The 17,992-nt window shown below is 39.2% G+C and overlaps 2 protein-coding genes across 6 annotated transcripts in view; both read right to left on the bottom strand.

The window, feature by feature from the left end:
• Window positions 1–2,266, bottom strand: part of LOC111865209 (protein FAM91A1) — a 25,560-nt gene extending 23,294 nt beyond the window's left edge. For both annotated transcript variants that reach the window (XM_023853063.2, XM_023853064.2), the window contains exon 1: window positions 2,079–2,266. In XM_023853063.2, coding sequence (XP_023708831.1) covers window positions 2,079–2,150 — 72 coding nt within the window. In that variant the 5' untranslated portion in view covers window positions 2,151–2,266. The remainder of the gene's footprint in view (window positions 1–2,078) is intronic.
• Window positions 2,267–4,497: 2,231 nt separating this feature from the next.
• The window catches only part of LOC111865191 (nuclear pore complex protein Nup214), a 36,978-nt gene continuing 23,483 nt past the window's right edge, over window positions 4,498–17,992 (bottom strand). For all 4 annotated transcript variants that reach the window (XM_023853020.2, XM_023853022.2, XM_023853019.2 and 1 more), the window contains 8 exons: window positions 17,441–17,605; window positions 15,203–15,403; window positions 11,956–14,658; window positions 9,226–9,326; window positions 8,096–8,227; window positions 7,029–7,175; window positions 5,874–6,066; window positions 4,498–4,745 (listed from right to left, as the gene is read on the bottom strand). In XM_023853020.2, the coding sequence (XP_023708788.1) occupies window positions 4,718–4,745; window positions 5,874–6,066; window positions 7,029–7,175; window positions 8,096–8,227; window positions 9,226–9,326; window positions 11,956–14,658; window positions 15,203–15,403; window positions 17,441–17,605 (3,670 nt within the window). In that variant the 3' untranslated portion in view covers window positions 4,498–4,717. The remainder of the gene's footprint in view (window positions 4,746–5,873; window positions 6,067–7,028; window positions 7,176–8,095; window positions 8,228–9,225; window positions 9,327–11,955; window positions 14,659–15,202; window positions 15,404–17,440; window positions 17,606–17,992) is intronic.

Raw genomic sequence — 17,992 nt, 5'->3', positions numbered from 1 at the left:
ATGAGGATCATAATATGCATAATAATATTGATCAAAATTTACCGACTAACTTAGAGTGTATCAAATTTTAGGCCTAAATATTGATAATAGGCTGTGTTGGAAGAATCATATTGATTACCTTGTTACTATATTGAGTTCTTCTTGCTTTATTATGAGAACAGTTACGCCTATGATATCATTAAGTAGCTTAAGAATGATTTATTTTGCTTATATACATTCTGTGATGACATATGGAATTATCTTCTGGGGCAATTCTTCATACATGACAAAACATTTTATAATCCAAAAGAAAGTTATAAGGATTATGATGGGATTAAAGAAAAGAGATTCATGTAGAGACTCTTTCAAGGAAATGAAAATTCTGCCTTTGTGTTCTCAATACATATATTCCTTACTGCAACACACTATAAATAACATACATTTGTTTACAAGAAACACAGGAAGAATGCTCACATAAAAGAGGATTGGTGTAATTCGCGTGTTTGAGTGTGACGTAGGATGAATCCTGAAAAGTTTTATTATTTAGAATTCATCGACATATATGATGAATACAGATTTTAATCATTTTAGAATGAAGACATCATGGCATGCAGTACAATAGTTTAACGTGCATAAAGACACCTGAGGATGGCACATTAGTGCTGAAACATGTAATGTGGAAGTGAAGAATAAGGTGAAAAAGTGAATACACTGTAAGACGGTTAGCATAAACCATGGACAGAAACATAGAGGTTCATAATATTGGTACCAGACAGAATGTTAACCTATTTCCACCGAGTACTTCTCTTACTAGAGTTCAAAAGGGTGCATATTATTCAGGTATAAAAATCTACAATGATCTGCCTAAAGAGCTGAAACGATTATCTAATAACCAGAAATCCTTTGAACGTTCCCTAAAAAGCTTTTTACATGCTAACTCTTTTTATGCATTAAATGAGTATTTTAATTACAAATGTACATAAATTTGAATGTTTTAACGCCACATTTTAATATAGTTGGTATGGGAGATGTGAGGGGTTGTATTGTGGTTACTTGTGTCTGTTAATCAGGATATTATCTTTTTGCCTCATATTGTTGTATGTGTTAGACAGTTAATGTGGGTGATCTTCGTTGTGTGGCTTGTGTGACTTTGTGTATGTGTTTGGAGACTATTTCAACATCCTAGGTCTGTTGCCTGCATGGATGTTTATGGAAAGTGGAAGATGTGTGTGTATGTATATGACGAGTCCTGTATCAATGTATTTAGATTTATGGGTGAATGAATCCACACAACAAACGCATTAACAGTTACCAATGAGGCACTGAATGAATGAGAACATAAGCCAAACAATGCTGAGGCAAATTACAACACTTCCAACTAAATTTGGGCAGTCATTGGGCACAAAATCCATCTGAAAAGCTATCACTTGCAAACTTATATAAGGACATGAATGTGCTGCCAAGTTTCAACATAAATTTGGTTTAAGCATGTCCTGTTCATAATTTCATTAGCAAATGAGGGCACAATAATACCTGGATGTTATACACAGACATACCTGACAAATTATGCCTTCAACTGCACATAACAAAAACAGACATGGGAAAAAGTGCGTGCCTGGTAAAACTAACCCAACTTCAATAAAATAAAAACAAAGTATATAAGGCTGGAAAGACGTTAATTTATGCAAAATGCATTTGTTCCATTACAGCCTTATCTCCACTTGCCCTTCCTAATCTTCATGGTGTGCTTCCGTCCACTGAAATCTTAACCTTTTATCTCTTCATTCTCTTAAGTGTCAAATTTAAGACATGTCCACATCGAACACTTTTTTTTTTATTATTATTAACCGTTAGTACATATCTATACATTCGCCAACACACTATTATACTAAAACTCCGTCCAAACACCCCAAACTACACATCCTAATATCAGGACAGCCGCTTCCTTCATATTCACCACAGTGGAAACATCTAATCTCATACATTTTTCTATGTGATATAATATAACATCAAAATATTTTATCATTAATGACATATTACATATCTTGACGTGAAAACACGATAAGGAAAAGTTGAACTGTTCATTAAATGTTACTTACCTGTTTGACATTTACTGGCAGTTTTGCCCACTGATAATTTTGTCGAATGTGAAATTCTACTTCGCCATTCATTGTGCATACAGATGAATTTAACTTAGAAAATACGTATTTCAAATCTTTCCTGCTTCTGTCTTAACCATTATTCAACCTTGTCCATTAATCGGCGACAAGGAATATTCGATATACCGACTGATCCGTGACACCGTCGATCTATCAAAATTAAAGCTGTCGCAATAGGACTATTGTTTGCTATTATTCTGCTGCGCCTCGGGTTTATTTCATAACCAAAGATTATGTACATTGAAGTTAATCTTTAGTAGATGGAGTTAAAATCAATGGCGTATTAACTGTGGTAGCTTCTGGCGTGGGTTTTTAAATGCTTTTTCAATATGCAAAGTGCAACGTTTAAAAAACAACAATATTTATTGCATTCTTAAAGCTACAGGCTTAAGACTGTTAAAATCAATCTAACTGTATTCAGAGTTTTGAAATAGACTTTGTTTATATATCTTTGTGGGAATGTTTTATTAGTTTTACATGTACAGATGTGTGATTTTATATTTAGCTCTGAAAAGTGCCAGAAACTTTTGACAGCAGCTATATCCGTTGCAATAAATAAATAATGACCGTTTGACCGCGCTTTGGCAACTGCCATGCTCAACTTACCATTCAACCTCTTTTATACACCTTAATAATTAGGAATCTAGTTACTGGGTACTGGGGACAATTTTTCTCTAGGGGTAACGCAATCTGCGTATGCAGCTCATCACTTACCTCCATCTACAGTTGAAGTCAAGAATGGTGGAACTATACCCCTACTTCCCATATGTCTTCATGTTATGGTGCTTAATTAATTAACCACAAGGACAACTCTGTCTTCGCATATATAACCATTTGCCTTAAAAAGATGTACCTCATGGGCTACTACTTTAACATGGTGAGAAGGTGTGTAGTATGACTTATTCTAGCGAATGTGTATGCATCTGACAGGACTATCAAAACTATATTGGTTAAAGAGTAACACCCAGACAAAAGGTAGCTCTGATATTCCAGGTTATAGATTGTGTGTGAGAAATATAAAATAAAAATGTTATGAAACCTAATCATAAATGCCAGACAGATAATTTTGGGAACAGGTAAGGAAAAGCTATATGGACAATCTTGCCATCTTTGAAAGCAGTTTATTTAGGAGAGTAGCTGTAAGACAGAACTAGAATTAGCAAACAAGGGTTGTTGAAAGGCTATGTGATTGTAAGCCAGAAGGAGAAAGGAAAGTGGGAAGGTTCAAACATGCAGTGTATCATTTATGAAAACTGAAAATGAAGATATGGTGAAAAATCACATAACAGAGAAGAATGTGTATGTCATAACAGAGGCCAAGGTCACTACAGGACTTCAGAGTCAAGAAATAAAGAAGGAAGTACTACTACATGAAAGGACAAAGTTTCATTGAAAACTGTCGGTATATTTAAAATATTCTTACACTGCTAACTTTTCTATCATGGAAGGTTTGCTGTTATTCCTAAATTACTGATTGTGGGGAAATGAGGTTTGGTATAGAGAAGCATCAGACCTATTATTGGATTTCATCCACTAGAAGTTTTGCACTGGGGGACACACAGTAGTGTAACTGGTTGAGGCACTGTGCTACAAGCCAGAAGGTCATAAGTTCGATCCCTGATGAGGTCACTGGATTTTTCAGTTATCCTAATTATTCCAGATGCACTATGGCCCTGGGTTTCACTCAGCCTCTAACAGAAATAAGTTCCAGAGGGGGTAAAGGGTGGCCAGCATATAAGGCTGACTTCACATCCATCTGTGAGCTGTCTAGAAAATGTGGGAACCAACCCTATGGGCCTCTACAGCCTCCTACAGAAATAGCTTTACCCTTTTTTTTTAATAAGTTTCACATCGTGTTTATGAACAAGAGTTCAGAACAGATCAAAAATGGCATTACAGTACATCAAGAATTAAATGCATTAACTTCAACATTTTCTGCAACTGTACAGATATAAAGTAAGACACTTGAACGTTTTGTCATATCTTCATTATGTCCGAGCATTCAGGAAAATAATGCCATTAGACAGCACAGTTTCAAAGCAAGAGTCTGTAGCAGACACAGCCTGTAGGTGGAAAACAGAAACCCGGACAGAAATGGAAACTGCTACACTAAATGATCTTATATATATGTGACTATTTATAGTATATTCTCTTGAAGTTGGAAACAGACCAATGGCCTACATCCTTGTAGGAGGAGGAGGAAGAAGGAGACTATTTATACCATGTATGGCAAGAAAGAAGATAATTCATTACATACAGTAAAGATGCACACTAACAAAATGCCAGACATTTCAGACAGGAAGGTTTCCCACATTTCAATTGGAAACATCCTTTTGTGTTGTACAATCAAACAGTTCACTTCACCGAACAACAGAGAATAAATACTTTGTAATTTATTTTGGAAAAGGATGTTACAATACAGCACTTACATCATACAAAATATATCTTGAACATTAATAAATGTAATGGTACTACTTCTTAAGATAAAAATCCAATTATTTATTCTTTCCCATACTGAACTTGTTTCACCAAAGTGCAAAGTTTGAAATTTTCATCATTTTCAGTATTTTAATTTCATTTCACCTCCAGCTTGAGAAGGAACTGCCACTGAAACAAAGAACCAAGTGAGATGTTTCAAGACAAGACTATATATAAATGATGTACTCCATGATGTAGCACACAAAATACCAAGCGGCATTCTTTACTATTTATTAAATTTAGTGCGGTCGGTATAGCAACTGGCTATGAGCTGGACAACCAAGGGGGTGGAGTTCAAGTCCCAGTAGGGTCAAGAATTTTTTCTTCTCCACATCATCCAGACTGGCTCTGGGGTCCATCCAGCCTGCTATCCAATGGGAACTGGATGTAAAGCTGACCACTCACCTCCAAATAGTGCTGAGATCAACACAACATGGATCTATACATCCACTCCCCCCATACATCTTCATGGCGTAGTGTTTAATTAATTAAGCACACGGACTTTACCATTTACTTTCAGCCTTAGTTAAAGTAGACAATGGAATCAATATGGATGCAAACTGGAACTGCCAAACAACTTCATATGAAAGTCTCTATAACTAAATTAAAAGAAAAATAACTGTCTAGCTTTTAGTTCAGGCACTGATACTAGATCATAGACAGATGGACAGACAACAATTCTACATACAGCAATATCTTTTTAACTTGTAACACCCTTGCTTAACTAATCAGCACTATGGCAAGAAGACGTATGGTGGAGTAGCTGTACAGACCCACGTTTTCCTGACCTCGACACTAGGTGGAGGTCAGTGGCCAGCTTCACGCCCCAACTTCTTTACCTCGGAGGAAAGAGACCTCAGTACCCATTGGATAGGAGCCTGGGTGAACCCCGGAGCTGGTCTGGATGACATGGAGAAGTGAAACTATTTGCCCCCACCAGCACTCAAACTCCAACCCCTTGGTCATCCAGCCCATAGTCAGTTGCTATATCAACTGCACTATTCCAGCTCTAACTTGTAACACCTACAATTACAACCTGGAATATATATTCCAGTCATATTTCTAGAGAAATTTCAAAACTATGCAACACTCTACTGCAAATTTTAAAACAATCCGAGCCCCATTTGCCCCATTCTGGAAAGAAATAATTGCACATACTTACTTGTGTAATAAGAAAATGAGACATTAACACTCAGTCACATATGGATTTTAATCATAAGGTACATCATATGCATGAAGGAGACACAAAAGTCTTACCCAAAAGAACTACTTCCTGTAGAGAATGCCGGTACACTGGCTTGCTGTTGAGTCTGATTTCCTCCAAAAATAGACTGCGATGATGAACCAAATCCTGGACTCTGATTTTGTGCAAGGTTACCAAATGTCATCGTGCTTTGAGAGGCAAGACTTTCAAATGTTGATGACTGCTGTCCTGTTGATCCAAAACCAACTGAAAAAAGGGGTTAACATGAAATCAGGAAGAAGAAACAAGCTTGTTAAAGTTTACACTAAAAATACCAAACAGAAATTGGATTTGAAAATACTGTAACATTAAAATTAAGATATGAGTTAATCCAATCAATCAGGTCTGAATGTTTATTTAACAACATATTTCAACTGCTGAAACTACAGTAAACCCTTGTTATAATTGTCTAAGAGGGGAGGGGCATTGTGACCATTACTGCCAATCTATGCTACAACAAGTGAAGGGGTATTCATGCAAGTACACCACAGGACACAGCCAATACACATAATAAACATGAATACAATGTGATAACACAGAAGTTTTTATACTGGGATTCTTATCTGAAATAGTTTTCTCGGTATAAAACTTTCTGAGTGCCTCTACATCTTTAAAACTTCACACTTGTACACAGCCAGAATTTGTCAATTATATCTGGGCCTGTTGTAACAAGGTTTAACTGTATTTAGTTTTGATAACATTGCTGATATAAACATGCAATTCGAATTGGGTGAAGCCAGGTGGCCATAGCACAGAAGCATAATCCTGAGATGAACAATAAGAAAACAAAAGAAATGCTAGAGAATTTTAGGGCTTGTATAGGCAATAAGCTGCCCAGACCAGAGAGAAATGAACAACACGGTAATACTCTGTTTGGTAAGGAGTCCTACTGAATGTCCTGCCAGAATAAATATAATGGAAACCTCTATATTAATTAAAGTTGTATAAGTGAATTTAAAAAGATAGAAAACACGAAAGACAACAGAAATAGTGAATGAATAAAATAGGAGACTGAATATAGGTCCAAGTGCATATCTCATATTGTCTGATTAAGTGCTTAAGGAGGATGGTAACTTTTCCCACTTTATCACCACCATCCACCTTCATATCTCGGTAAGACAGTACGTCATGGTATTTCTAAAATGTATATTCTATTGCAACCAACTCACTAGAAGCTGTTGGAGAAGTGGATCCAAATATTTTCCCAGGGCTACCAAAGGTTGGTGAACCACCAAAAATAGGAGCACCACCAAAGGTAGGTGAAGATCCAAATCCTGATGCACCTCGATCAAAAACTGGAGAGCCTCCAAACCCACCTGCGCAGGTTCCATATGTTATAAAAATTGTTTTGTTGTTGAAAACCAGTTATGTATTGAAAGCACTTAACTGGCACCAAAAGAACCAAATTCATTCAAACATAAATGTAAAACATTCAGTTAAACACAAAGTTAGCATATTCACCATTTCTCAAATGTGCCCGGAATGATTATCCAACATGATCGACCACTATGTATTTTCATGGATAATTAAATTTATGGAGTTACCAAGTCATCTTCCAATTTCAAGATTCTTTATCTTCTGTAAGAACTGAGAAGACATGCTTTTTACATAACCAAGCAGTGAAGTTCCTTATAAGCTCTCACAGGGTTTCGAAACATCCACGTTGAAATGTAATTTAAAACTTGAAGGCAGCCACAGAACATTTACCGTGTCATTTTCATGAGAAATTCTCACTTAAAAGAGCTTCTTTGAACACAAACTTTGTATTTTTTCAATACTGATTGTCATAGCTAGATTGTGAGTATGAAAAGTGGAGCCCACCCTTAATCCTACATTTTACCATAGACAAATTTGGATTTTCTGTCTTCATTATTATGTTGTTGTGGTCACTGTGGTTTATACTCCCATCATGGTCTGCTCAATCTGTCTGGCCCATGCCTCATGACAATGGTGAAGAAATCCATTTCTGAGGTGGGTTCTGTTAATGTCATTGGTAAAATGAGGAGGAGGATTGCTGTTGGAGAGGAGTTACAGATTAATGTGATCTGAACAATGATAAGGACTGTGATTACATTCACCAGAGGTAAGAAAAGAAGAAATGTGCATGGTACAATCTGTTTTTCAATCGACTAAACTCAAAGTCAAAATTTTTGGAACAGAGGTCCAGTGCCTCCTAACTCCTAAGACTGCCAGATCTCTTGTGGACATGTAAATGTGAAAAACAACATGAGCATACCTGGTTTGTTCTGGAAAGTAGGTGGTGAACCAAAGCCACTCTGACTGATGCTCTGACCCAAGCCAGAACTGAAAGCACCACCAGTGCTACTCGCACTGCTTGGAGAACTGCCACCAAAAATACTTCCACCAGCTGAAACAAAAAAATCAGCATGTGTAATAGCTATAAAATCTGTGTGAGACTGTATGAGAAAGTTCCCAGACTGTTGCTATTGTAAGTGCCTTGGCGAAAGAAGACAGGAGGCCAAGTTCACACTTCTGAAAGCCAATCACATCAGTCTGCCACGTGACACCACACCATGAACACACACTGTTTTACACAAGTGCTTTTTCAACTTCATGTTTCATTTTGTCTGCAATGGATGGCAAAATCAAGTAATATGTCTGCATCAAGTTTTGTGTGAAGCTTGGTAAGTCCCCTACCAGAACCCTTAAAATGCTTCGTGAAGCTTTTGGAGAACATTCTTTAAGTCGGACAGAAGTTTTTGAATGGCATTCATGTTTCAAGGCCGGTCAAGTGTCAGTTGAAGATGACAAACATTCAGGGCGACCAAGCACTAGCAAAACAACAGAAAATGCTGATAAAATTTGAGAACTCAACAATGAAGACCATCACTGAGCAATCCATGAGCTCGCAGACACCGTTGGGATCACTTATGGAGTTTTCCAGGAGATCTTAACAGAAAATGTGAACATTAACCACATTGCTCCTTTATCAGGATAACGCACCCACCCATACATCCCTGAAAACCAGAGTCTGTGAGTAACAACAACATGGTTATCGTTCCTCATCCTCCCTACTTGCCGGACTTAAGTCCCCTGTGATTCTGCTTTGTTTCCAAAATTGAAAATGAAACTGTTGGGGCACTGTTTTGAAACAGTGTCTGACATCCAAAGGGAACTGTGAGCGGTACTCAACATCATTAAGGAAAATGACTTCCACAGCGCTTTTTAAGCATGGAAAAAAAATGATGTGATCGCTGTGTGTCACTAAGGAGACAATTTTGAAGGAGATGGCAGCCAAAATTGAGTAAGTTAAGCCAGCATTCCTTTTTTGACCTAGTCCAGGAACTTTCCGATACACCTCGATGTCAAATAAAGCAATGAAAAAACATCATGGCAATAACTCACTTGAAGACTGGAAGACATTGCCAGCTGATGATGGTGATGAGCCTCCAAACACAGATGTGCCCCCTCCAAAAATTGAACCTCCACTTGTTCCAAAACCAGAACTATAAAAATTAGGACAATCAGTATGAGTGCACAATTCTACATTCTCAACAGTGGTAACTGCAAGGAGTACCATCTTTTGGGATGTGATGCCTCGTAAACTGGTAGACATTCAGCAACACTTCATAGAAACACGCTGTCTCCTTCTTCAACCCTGAAAATGACCCAGTAAGTTTCTCCAAAATTTTCATTAACTTCTCCCAGACTACATGGCATCACATCCCAGAAGACCCTATTCTTCACAGTTAGTAAGATAAATAAGTACTGAGCTCATATACAGATAATGCCTTAATGCAACATGCAGCTCAAAATATTGTTCTTGCCTTATTTTTAGGAAGGAAAAGCAGTGTTGCAGAACAATGATGTTATTCGGGATTTGTTTTTGACATCCATTTATTCACTGCACAGTCAGAAAGAAATGTCACATACAGTAAAACTTGGTTATAGCAACACTGGTTTCTGCGACACCTTGTCTATTGCGTCAAATATTCAATGGTACGAACTAATTCCTCATAAAGCAACTGTTTTTATACCTTGCTTAGTACGACAGGCACAAATGCCTCAACCTCGTATGTAACGTCATTTTCATTCCTGAATTTCTCTGATATCGTGGGAAAGTTCGATGTGTCCGCCCACCCTCACTTTCTCTACTTGCGGACGTGACTGTCCTGGAAGAATACAACCGCGGGCTGCAAGAGGAGCGTGGGTTTTATGCGAAAACAAGGGTGTGGGGTGGGACTGCGTGAATAGTGCAAGAGGACGCGACATGTTGTTAACTACATTCCTTTCCTAGAATCTCGTCTAACAGGACCTCACATTGTCTACTTACCCTATAGTGTTCCTGCCTAAACCCAGAGAAGTGCAGTAGCGAAAACATGGCAATGAAAAGGAAAGTTTTAAGCACTGAAGGAAAAGTTAAAGTGATTCGTGAAATAGAAAATGGAAGGAAAGAAGCTGATGTATGCCGCAAATTTGGTTTGGTGAATTCTACAGTACAAATGATATGGAGAATCCATACTAATTCCACATTAATGTTACGTTAGTCTGTACTTAACTATGTATTTCACTAAAAAATTCAACATTTCTTCTGGGATGTGGCACCGTGTATATGTGGTGTTAACCGACATTTCGGAGGAACGTATCGCCTCCATCTTATATATCTTTCTTATATTTTTCCTTCTACCCTGAAGATGGAGGCGATACGTTCCTCCGAAACGTTGGTTAACATCACATATACACGGTGCCACATCCCAGAAGACTGCTTTCTTCATAGTCACTGCCGTGAAAACCTCAAATCTTACGTTACAAATAAAATTTGGAGACTTTGATGAGTTCTATATTTTATGTCATGTATTAATTCTTTGTGTAATGAGCATGTTTTTCTTTAAAAGAAATCTAGTTTGGTTTGAGCTTCATGTAATATTAGGTTTACACTAAACTAATAGAGAACCAAAATTATACTTGAGTGGAAATGTTCAGTGTACATCCCTAATATAAAATNCGGTTCTCACGGTCTCTTCGCTTGCAGATTTCTTATATTTTTTCTTCTACCCTGAAGATGGAGGCGATACGTTCCTCCGAAACGTCGGTTAACACCACATATACACGGTGCCAAATCCCAGAAGACTGCTTTCTTCAACTTCCTCATTGCATTAACTTCATGCAAGAAATGCATATATTACTAAACCAACAAATTATGGTCAGTAACAGAGGATTTATCTAGCTTGCACTGATGAAACATACACACAAAATAGGAGGTTCTCATAGCAATAACGCTGAAGATTACTGACCTCTAAAATGTGACACCATGTATCCTGATAAATCATACACAATGTTTTAGAGATATGAATGTAATGGTCTACCAGACTACAGTGCTGTGATGCTGTGTAGTTCAGTATACTGTTACCAGCACTCCCCAAAACACTGACAATGATTTATCAGACTACATGGTGTCACATCCTAGAGGATAGTAATTTTCAGGAACTGCCCAGTTCAAATCCAGCTATGTGAAATGTAACTTATATAATGTCCAATCCAATACAACCCCACTGAAGCAGGTTTCTAACTTGACTAACCTAATGTTATGGTAAGACATCAGTAACTGCAGAAACTAGTTTCATTTGTGATTAATATGTTTCCACGATCCACTGGGAGTCTATGCAAAGAACATCAATTTCATGATATTCCATCAGACATCAGCATTTGTTAGCAGAGATAATTATATTTTGTGGGTTATTTAAAGAAGCTTTTCAGTATCAAGACTATACATCACTGGGTGGTATGATTGCAGACAGATGGTGAACTGGAAAAAAGCAAGATGTACTACTCCAGCAACCACCTGGAAGAACTAAGGAAAACCACAAAAACCCTCAGGCAGGATAATTGGCATCCCAACCAAGATTCAAACTGAGTACATCCCAAATCCATGTCTGCAGCATTACTGTTAAACCAACCTGTTTAGTAAATATCATTAAGAAAATTACTCACCAGGTAAAATAATTACAATAAGAATTATCTAATCAACAACAGACAGGACAAAATGCCACTAATATGTCTTAAAGCAAATAAGCATGCCTCTGACCATAAATTATTTATTTCATTATGTAAATGTAGATGACAGATCTGTCTCACCTGCCACTCTGTCCAAAGATTGATCCCCCTGACTGTCCAAATGCAGGTTTCCTGTCAAATCCTCCACCAAATAATGAAGAACCTGAAGGTGCTTGGCCAAAAAGAGATGTTGATGAGGCCTGACCAAATATGGACTGTGTAGTATTTGTGTTTCCTTGGCCAAATACTGATGGAGTGGTTGTGGTTGCACTTGTTTGTCCAAATATGTTTGTCCTGCCAGCTGTTGTAGCTGGAGGTTGTCCAAAAATACTTCCTTCACTCTGTCCAAATGCTGTTGGGCTACAAATAGATTGACCAAACAAAGAGCCACTTGATGTGGCTGGGGCAGCCGAGCTGACTGACTGTCCAAATATATTTGTACTTTTCTGACCAAATACTGAAGTTGGAAGGGCAAAGCTGAATGTTGTGCTTGCAGAAGAAGTGGTCTGTGTTGTTGGGGAAGTGATGATAGCTGATGTCACAGGTGCCACCGTTAGCTGTGGTGTCTCTAAAGCACCAAATATGGATCCTGTTAGAGATTGTGCTGTGGGTAGTGTCTGACCAAAAACTGCTGATGTCTGAGGTCCACTTAGGCTGGAATCTAACTGAGAAAAGCTGAAAGCTGTTGTATTTTCAGTCTTTGCACCAGCAAATACTGATGAGGTGCTTGGCACCACCTGGGCCTCGGTCACCTGTGAAGACTGAGAGCTGTCATCGGGAGGAGCAGGAGTCTGATTAAAACCAGGTGTAGTAGTAACTGGTTTGGATGCAGAGCCCTCAGTATTTTTTGAAGGAGACTCAGATTTTTGTAAATGTTCTTTTGATGAGTCAGCATCTTCAGTAGCTTCAGGTGCATTCTTTACATCACTGACATTCTGGCTTTCAGTGGAAGCTGGCTGTTTACCAAAAATTAAATTTAGAGCAACAGGGGCAGATCCACCTCCAAATAAACTTTCGGATGAAGCTGGTTTTGAAGGTGCTCCTGATCCAATAGACAAGCTCCCAAACAGGGATGTGCTCTGAGAGAAGTGATTCTCATCTGCAGCAGTAAACATTACAGAAGATTGGTCTTTTGGTGAAGATTCAGGTTTCTGTGGTTCAGCCTCTTTAGAAGGGGTGACAAGTGCTGAGGTAGAATCTGTACTTCCTTTACTTAATACTGGTGTTGTCTCAGATGAAGCTGATGCTGGCTGCTTGACGGGTGATCCTGTACTGAGGTTTCCAAACAAAGATGTTGGAGACTGAGCTAAGATATTAGTTGAACTGCCTGAAACTGAAGTGCTTCCACTTGCAACTGGTGAAGAGGAAAGTTTCTGGCTCTCACCACCACCAAATATGTTTGCTTGAGGTGCTGAGTTACCCTCATGGTTTTGAGTGCCAAAACCTGTTACAAAGGGTGTCTTCAAGCTCACGTCTGTTGTTGTGGCTGATGTCTTTAAAGGGGAAGCTTGAGAGATAATGCCACCAGTGCCTGAAGATGGAGGAGCAGCCACAAAGTCAAAGGATATACCTGCTTGGGAAAACCTAAAAGTATCAGAGGGCTCTTTTGGTTCATCAGCCTTTCCTAATCTAGTTCCCCCTTGCTGGGGCTGGCTAACAGATAATGGACCAAATGAAAACGCTGTTCCACTAGAAGCATTATTGGCAGATGAAGCTGCAATGGAGTTCCTATCAACATTAGCCTTAGCTGTAGTATCAGAAGCACTGCTGGCATCTCCTATACCTGCTACAATACTATCTAGGGACACAAGTGGACTCTTCTGTAAGGAACTGCCTATTTCACTAGCAGAACTTAAACAAACAGTGCCAGCTTTCGTGGTGGTTGGTGTAACAGTAAAATTAAATGTAAATGGTGAACTAGAAACAGAACTTCCTGTGGAAGGAACACCTCCATGTGAATACTCTGGGGTTCCAGGCGGTGTTAGTTCTTCATAATAATCCTCCAACTTTTTCCTTGAATCAGTAAGTTTACCAACCGAAGGAGCTTTACTAAGCCCCACTGCAAAAGAAAAACTGCCAGATGCAACAGGTTTCCCATTGTGAAGTGTGCTAGAAAATGATAGATCCCCAACTGCATTACTTTTACTTGCCATATCACTTATATGATTCCTTGATCTGGACAGACTACTATCAAGTACGTTAGGTTTTGCTTTACTGGACTCAACTGTGGGTGCAAATATTCCACTGGATGCTGCCATACTTGTGCCAGGTGGGATTTCTTTGCTTGCAGGACCAGATTTTGCACCTACTGATGAGAAAGCTCTAGTGGGAAAACTTTTACTGACGGTATCCAATTCTCCAGATCTAGTTGCCCCAAATAAAAACAGGGGAGAGTGAGAAGATCCAGGTTTCGTAACATTAACCGTAGGAGAAGACTGTTTCAGCTCAGTAACAGCCACACCAGCAGAAAGCCGTGACGTGTCCTTGGAGGATACTGCAACTGAAACTGGTGTCACAGGTGATGTCACAGATGGTGTAACGGCTGAAGTATAAACTTTGCTGACTATAGGTTTGCCCACAGAGATTCCACCCACTGTTGTGCGAGATGGTTTGGCAAGGCGTACTCGTGTCGCAGTTCTCTGAGACAACATTTCCCTCAAAAGCAACTCCTTCTTTCGAGATAGGCGATGGTAGTTCAATCCCATTCCATAGATCGTTTGCACATTGGATGGTCCCAATTTCATCTTCACCAGATTTTCGGCCAACCGGGATAGTTCAGTTTCCCTAAAAATAGGAAAAAACATATTCAAATGCCTATTGTTTTTATCACCATAAAACATGTGGGCTAGATGTGTTTCATGGACTTCAGCGGCTCCTGCTGCCGTCACCTAATCTGAAAAGTCTTTACTTAAAATCTGAAGCCCTCCACAGGCTAATGAAGTTTAAAAAAAAAAAAAAGCAGCAATCTGTTATTTATGCCTTCATCATTCATAACATAATGAAGTAAAGGTAAAGTTGTCCCTCTGCTTAACTAAGCACTACACCATGAAGACATATGGGGGAGTCAATGTATAGACCCATGTTTCCTTGACCTCGACACTAGCTGGAGGTACGTGGTCAGCTTCATTCCCCAACTGCTTTATCCCTGAGGAAAGAGCCCCCTGTACCCAGGAGGCTGGGTGGGCCCCAGAGCCATTCTGGAGGAGATGGAGAAAATCCTTGACCCTACCAGGATTTGAACTCCGACCCCTTGGTCGTCCAACCCACAGCCAGTCACTATCCTGACTGCATTATGAGGTACTGTGAAGCATTACAATATAAAACATACCCCTTGCTCAGCTGTGTATCCTCCTTGTCACGAACTCGGGCAAGAACTGCACTAGAAATAAGAGGAATCTGTGTGCTCCTCCCTTGTTCTTGAGCTCTGTGAGCAATGTCAGCCATGATAGCTCGTTGTTTGTTGAGGATGTTATTCTGCATTACCATGGCTTGGTACAGCGATTCCAATGAGGGAATATACATCTTACTCCTGGAAAAAAAACACAGGTGGTTATACTGCAAACATCAAGGCAGGTAGAAACAGTTACACAATAGGATAGTTGTAATAAGCAATCACGTTACAAAGACTTCAATTTTTTTTAGAAAACTACATAAAAGTTTATTTTCCATTTCTGGTAATGATAAAGCCCTCAATCAATAATAAATATTCTTGTAATACATGGTTAATTGAAAATTATAGGTCATTTATTTTTAGTATATCTACAGAAGGCAAACAGGAAAATGGGTAGCATCATCTTTTGATGCAACTCCCCTGCTTCTACAAACACTTGTTAATTGGTCCATCAGCTTCTTGATGCCATCTCTTTCATGTCTTGAAATCAACACCCATGTAATGCTAAGTTCATTGGTTCAATACAGTGATAGTCACATGGGGCAAGGTCCCCATGGGAGCTGGGAGTTAAGTTTGCAAACATTTAAACCAAAAATCATGGAGTACAATGTTCATCAGTGGTGCCATCTGAAAGCAGAGCTGATATTTACACTAAGCCGTACGAGATGTGTTATACAGCCCTAAATGTAAAGACAACTGCAGACTGGTTCATCTGAAACAGACACCTCATGATGTTAGGAGTGCATTCTGATATGTTCTCAGAGTTTTAGGCCTTAATTTTCTTTATTTCGCAACAGCCTTTCTATATCCATTTTCCATGTATAGAGCCCTCACAACACTCAATGCTAGGTTCTGTCTGCCCAACCTTTTATATTGTGACATGAACCCAAAAAGTCGGAATCTTGGAATCAGAAAAGTGGCAGAGATGTCCATTGCTAGGTAACATCAAGCACCAATCCAATGACAGCCAGGCATGTACGCAACAGCTGGGGAACTGTGGGGGAGTGTTTTCTGTTCAGTCCACAGCCTGAAATTTAGCAATGTGCTGCGACAAAAGAACTAACAACCAAGACACAACTTTACACATTTTGACTGTCTCAGAAGCAAGTGATAATTTATCATTCAAGCTAAGTACTAAGGGTGTTCCATATATAATGCCTCCTATTTTTTTTAAAGAAAACTACAACAGATACAGAAATCATAATAACGCAGTTAAATAGAGCAAGATTTCAGCTACTTACAGCTATTTTTCCACATAGTCACCACCATTCGTTATGCACTTTTGCCATCGATGAACAAGAGCCTGTATGGCGTGTCCGTAAAAGTCTGCACCAGCAGAGGCTAGCCACTTTCTTACAGCTGCAATGACAGCATCGTTGTCTGGAAAATGTTACACACGTAGTCCGTCTTTCATAGGCCCAAAGAGATGGAAGTCTGAAGGTGCTAAATCGGGGCTATAAGGTGGATGTGGTAGGACAGTCCAGCCAAACTTTGCAATGTGCACGGTGGTCGCCAAACTGGTATGGGGTCTAGCGTTATCGTGTTGCAAGCGAAAGGTTGTCTGCTTCTCTGGCCTGACTCGGGAAATACAGGCTTTCAGCTTAGTGAGCGTCGTTTTGTAGCGTTCAGAATTGACAGTCCCTGGTTGTCATCTGCTGATCTGTTCAGATGAGGCACTGTTCATTGTGAGGAGTGGCAGCTGAGCAGGGACGCCCATGGCGTGGCTTGTCGTGCACTTCACTTTCGCCAAAGTTGAAACGCACTACCCACCGAATCACTGCTGACATCCACTGTATTGTCTCCGTACACCTTTAGCAAGTGTCGATGGATGTCAATGGGTACAATTTGTTCGGCAGTGAGAAATTCAATAACACATTTCTCTTTCATACGCACTTCTATGTCAGACGCCATTTTGGTAGACCGCTCTGCTGTCGCTATCTGTCGCATGACAACCAAATTAACAGTACATTGGCGGGAAGGTTCAACCTTTACTACAACACCACCAACATCCAGCTCAAACGCTACATATTAACACAAAAAAATAGGAGGCATTATATATGGAACGCACCATGTACATCAGTACGTTCTTGAAGTTACTCCAATTTGGCAGAATTATGCATCAGTGGCTATGCCTGTTACATAAAATATTCAATATCAATTTGTAACAAAACTCACCTAACACTTGGCCTGCAAGAATCCTGAAAATCGATCCACTGGCTGTCAAGTTGTTCATTCAGTTGACGCAGTTGGTTCTCCACATAATAAATGAGCTGCTTGATGCTGGCAGTGCACCGTGCACTCACTGGATCCAAGGATTGTGATCGAGACAAGTGAATATACCTGCAATTATTGTTACTCAAGTTATGGGAGTGTATACATGTGTTAATAATTTTAAAATTAATAAAGCTTTTCAATGGCTTTTTTTGCTACCAAGGTTAAAATAAAAACATAAATTCTCTTAGTATCCAGAAATTACATATAGAGATCACTACTCAATGAGTCAACAGGCAGTTACATGATGGCTTCCCACTCTGGTGGCCTGAGTTCAATGCCAGGTCAGGGCATGCAGGATTTATGGTGGGAAGGTGGAAATGGGAACGGTTTTCACCAGGTATTTCAGTTTCCCTTACCAGTTCTCATTCTGCCAACTGCTAAACATTCATTATCATCTTATCATCAATGCCAGACAGTCGCAATAATAACAGCGTGGTTTAATAACCAAGTTAA

Source organism: Cryptotermes secundus, unplaced genomic scaffold (genome assembly GCF_002891405.2).
Source record: "Cryptotermes secundus unplaced genomic scaffold, Csec_1.0 scaffold238, whole genome shotgun sequence".
NCBI lineage: Eukaryota > Metazoa > Arthropoda > Insecta > Blattodea > Kalotermitidae > Cryptotermes > Cryptotermes secundus.
The sequence above is the reverse complement of the archived record's forward strand: the minus strand, read 5'-3'. Positions and strand labels throughout refer to the sequence as shown.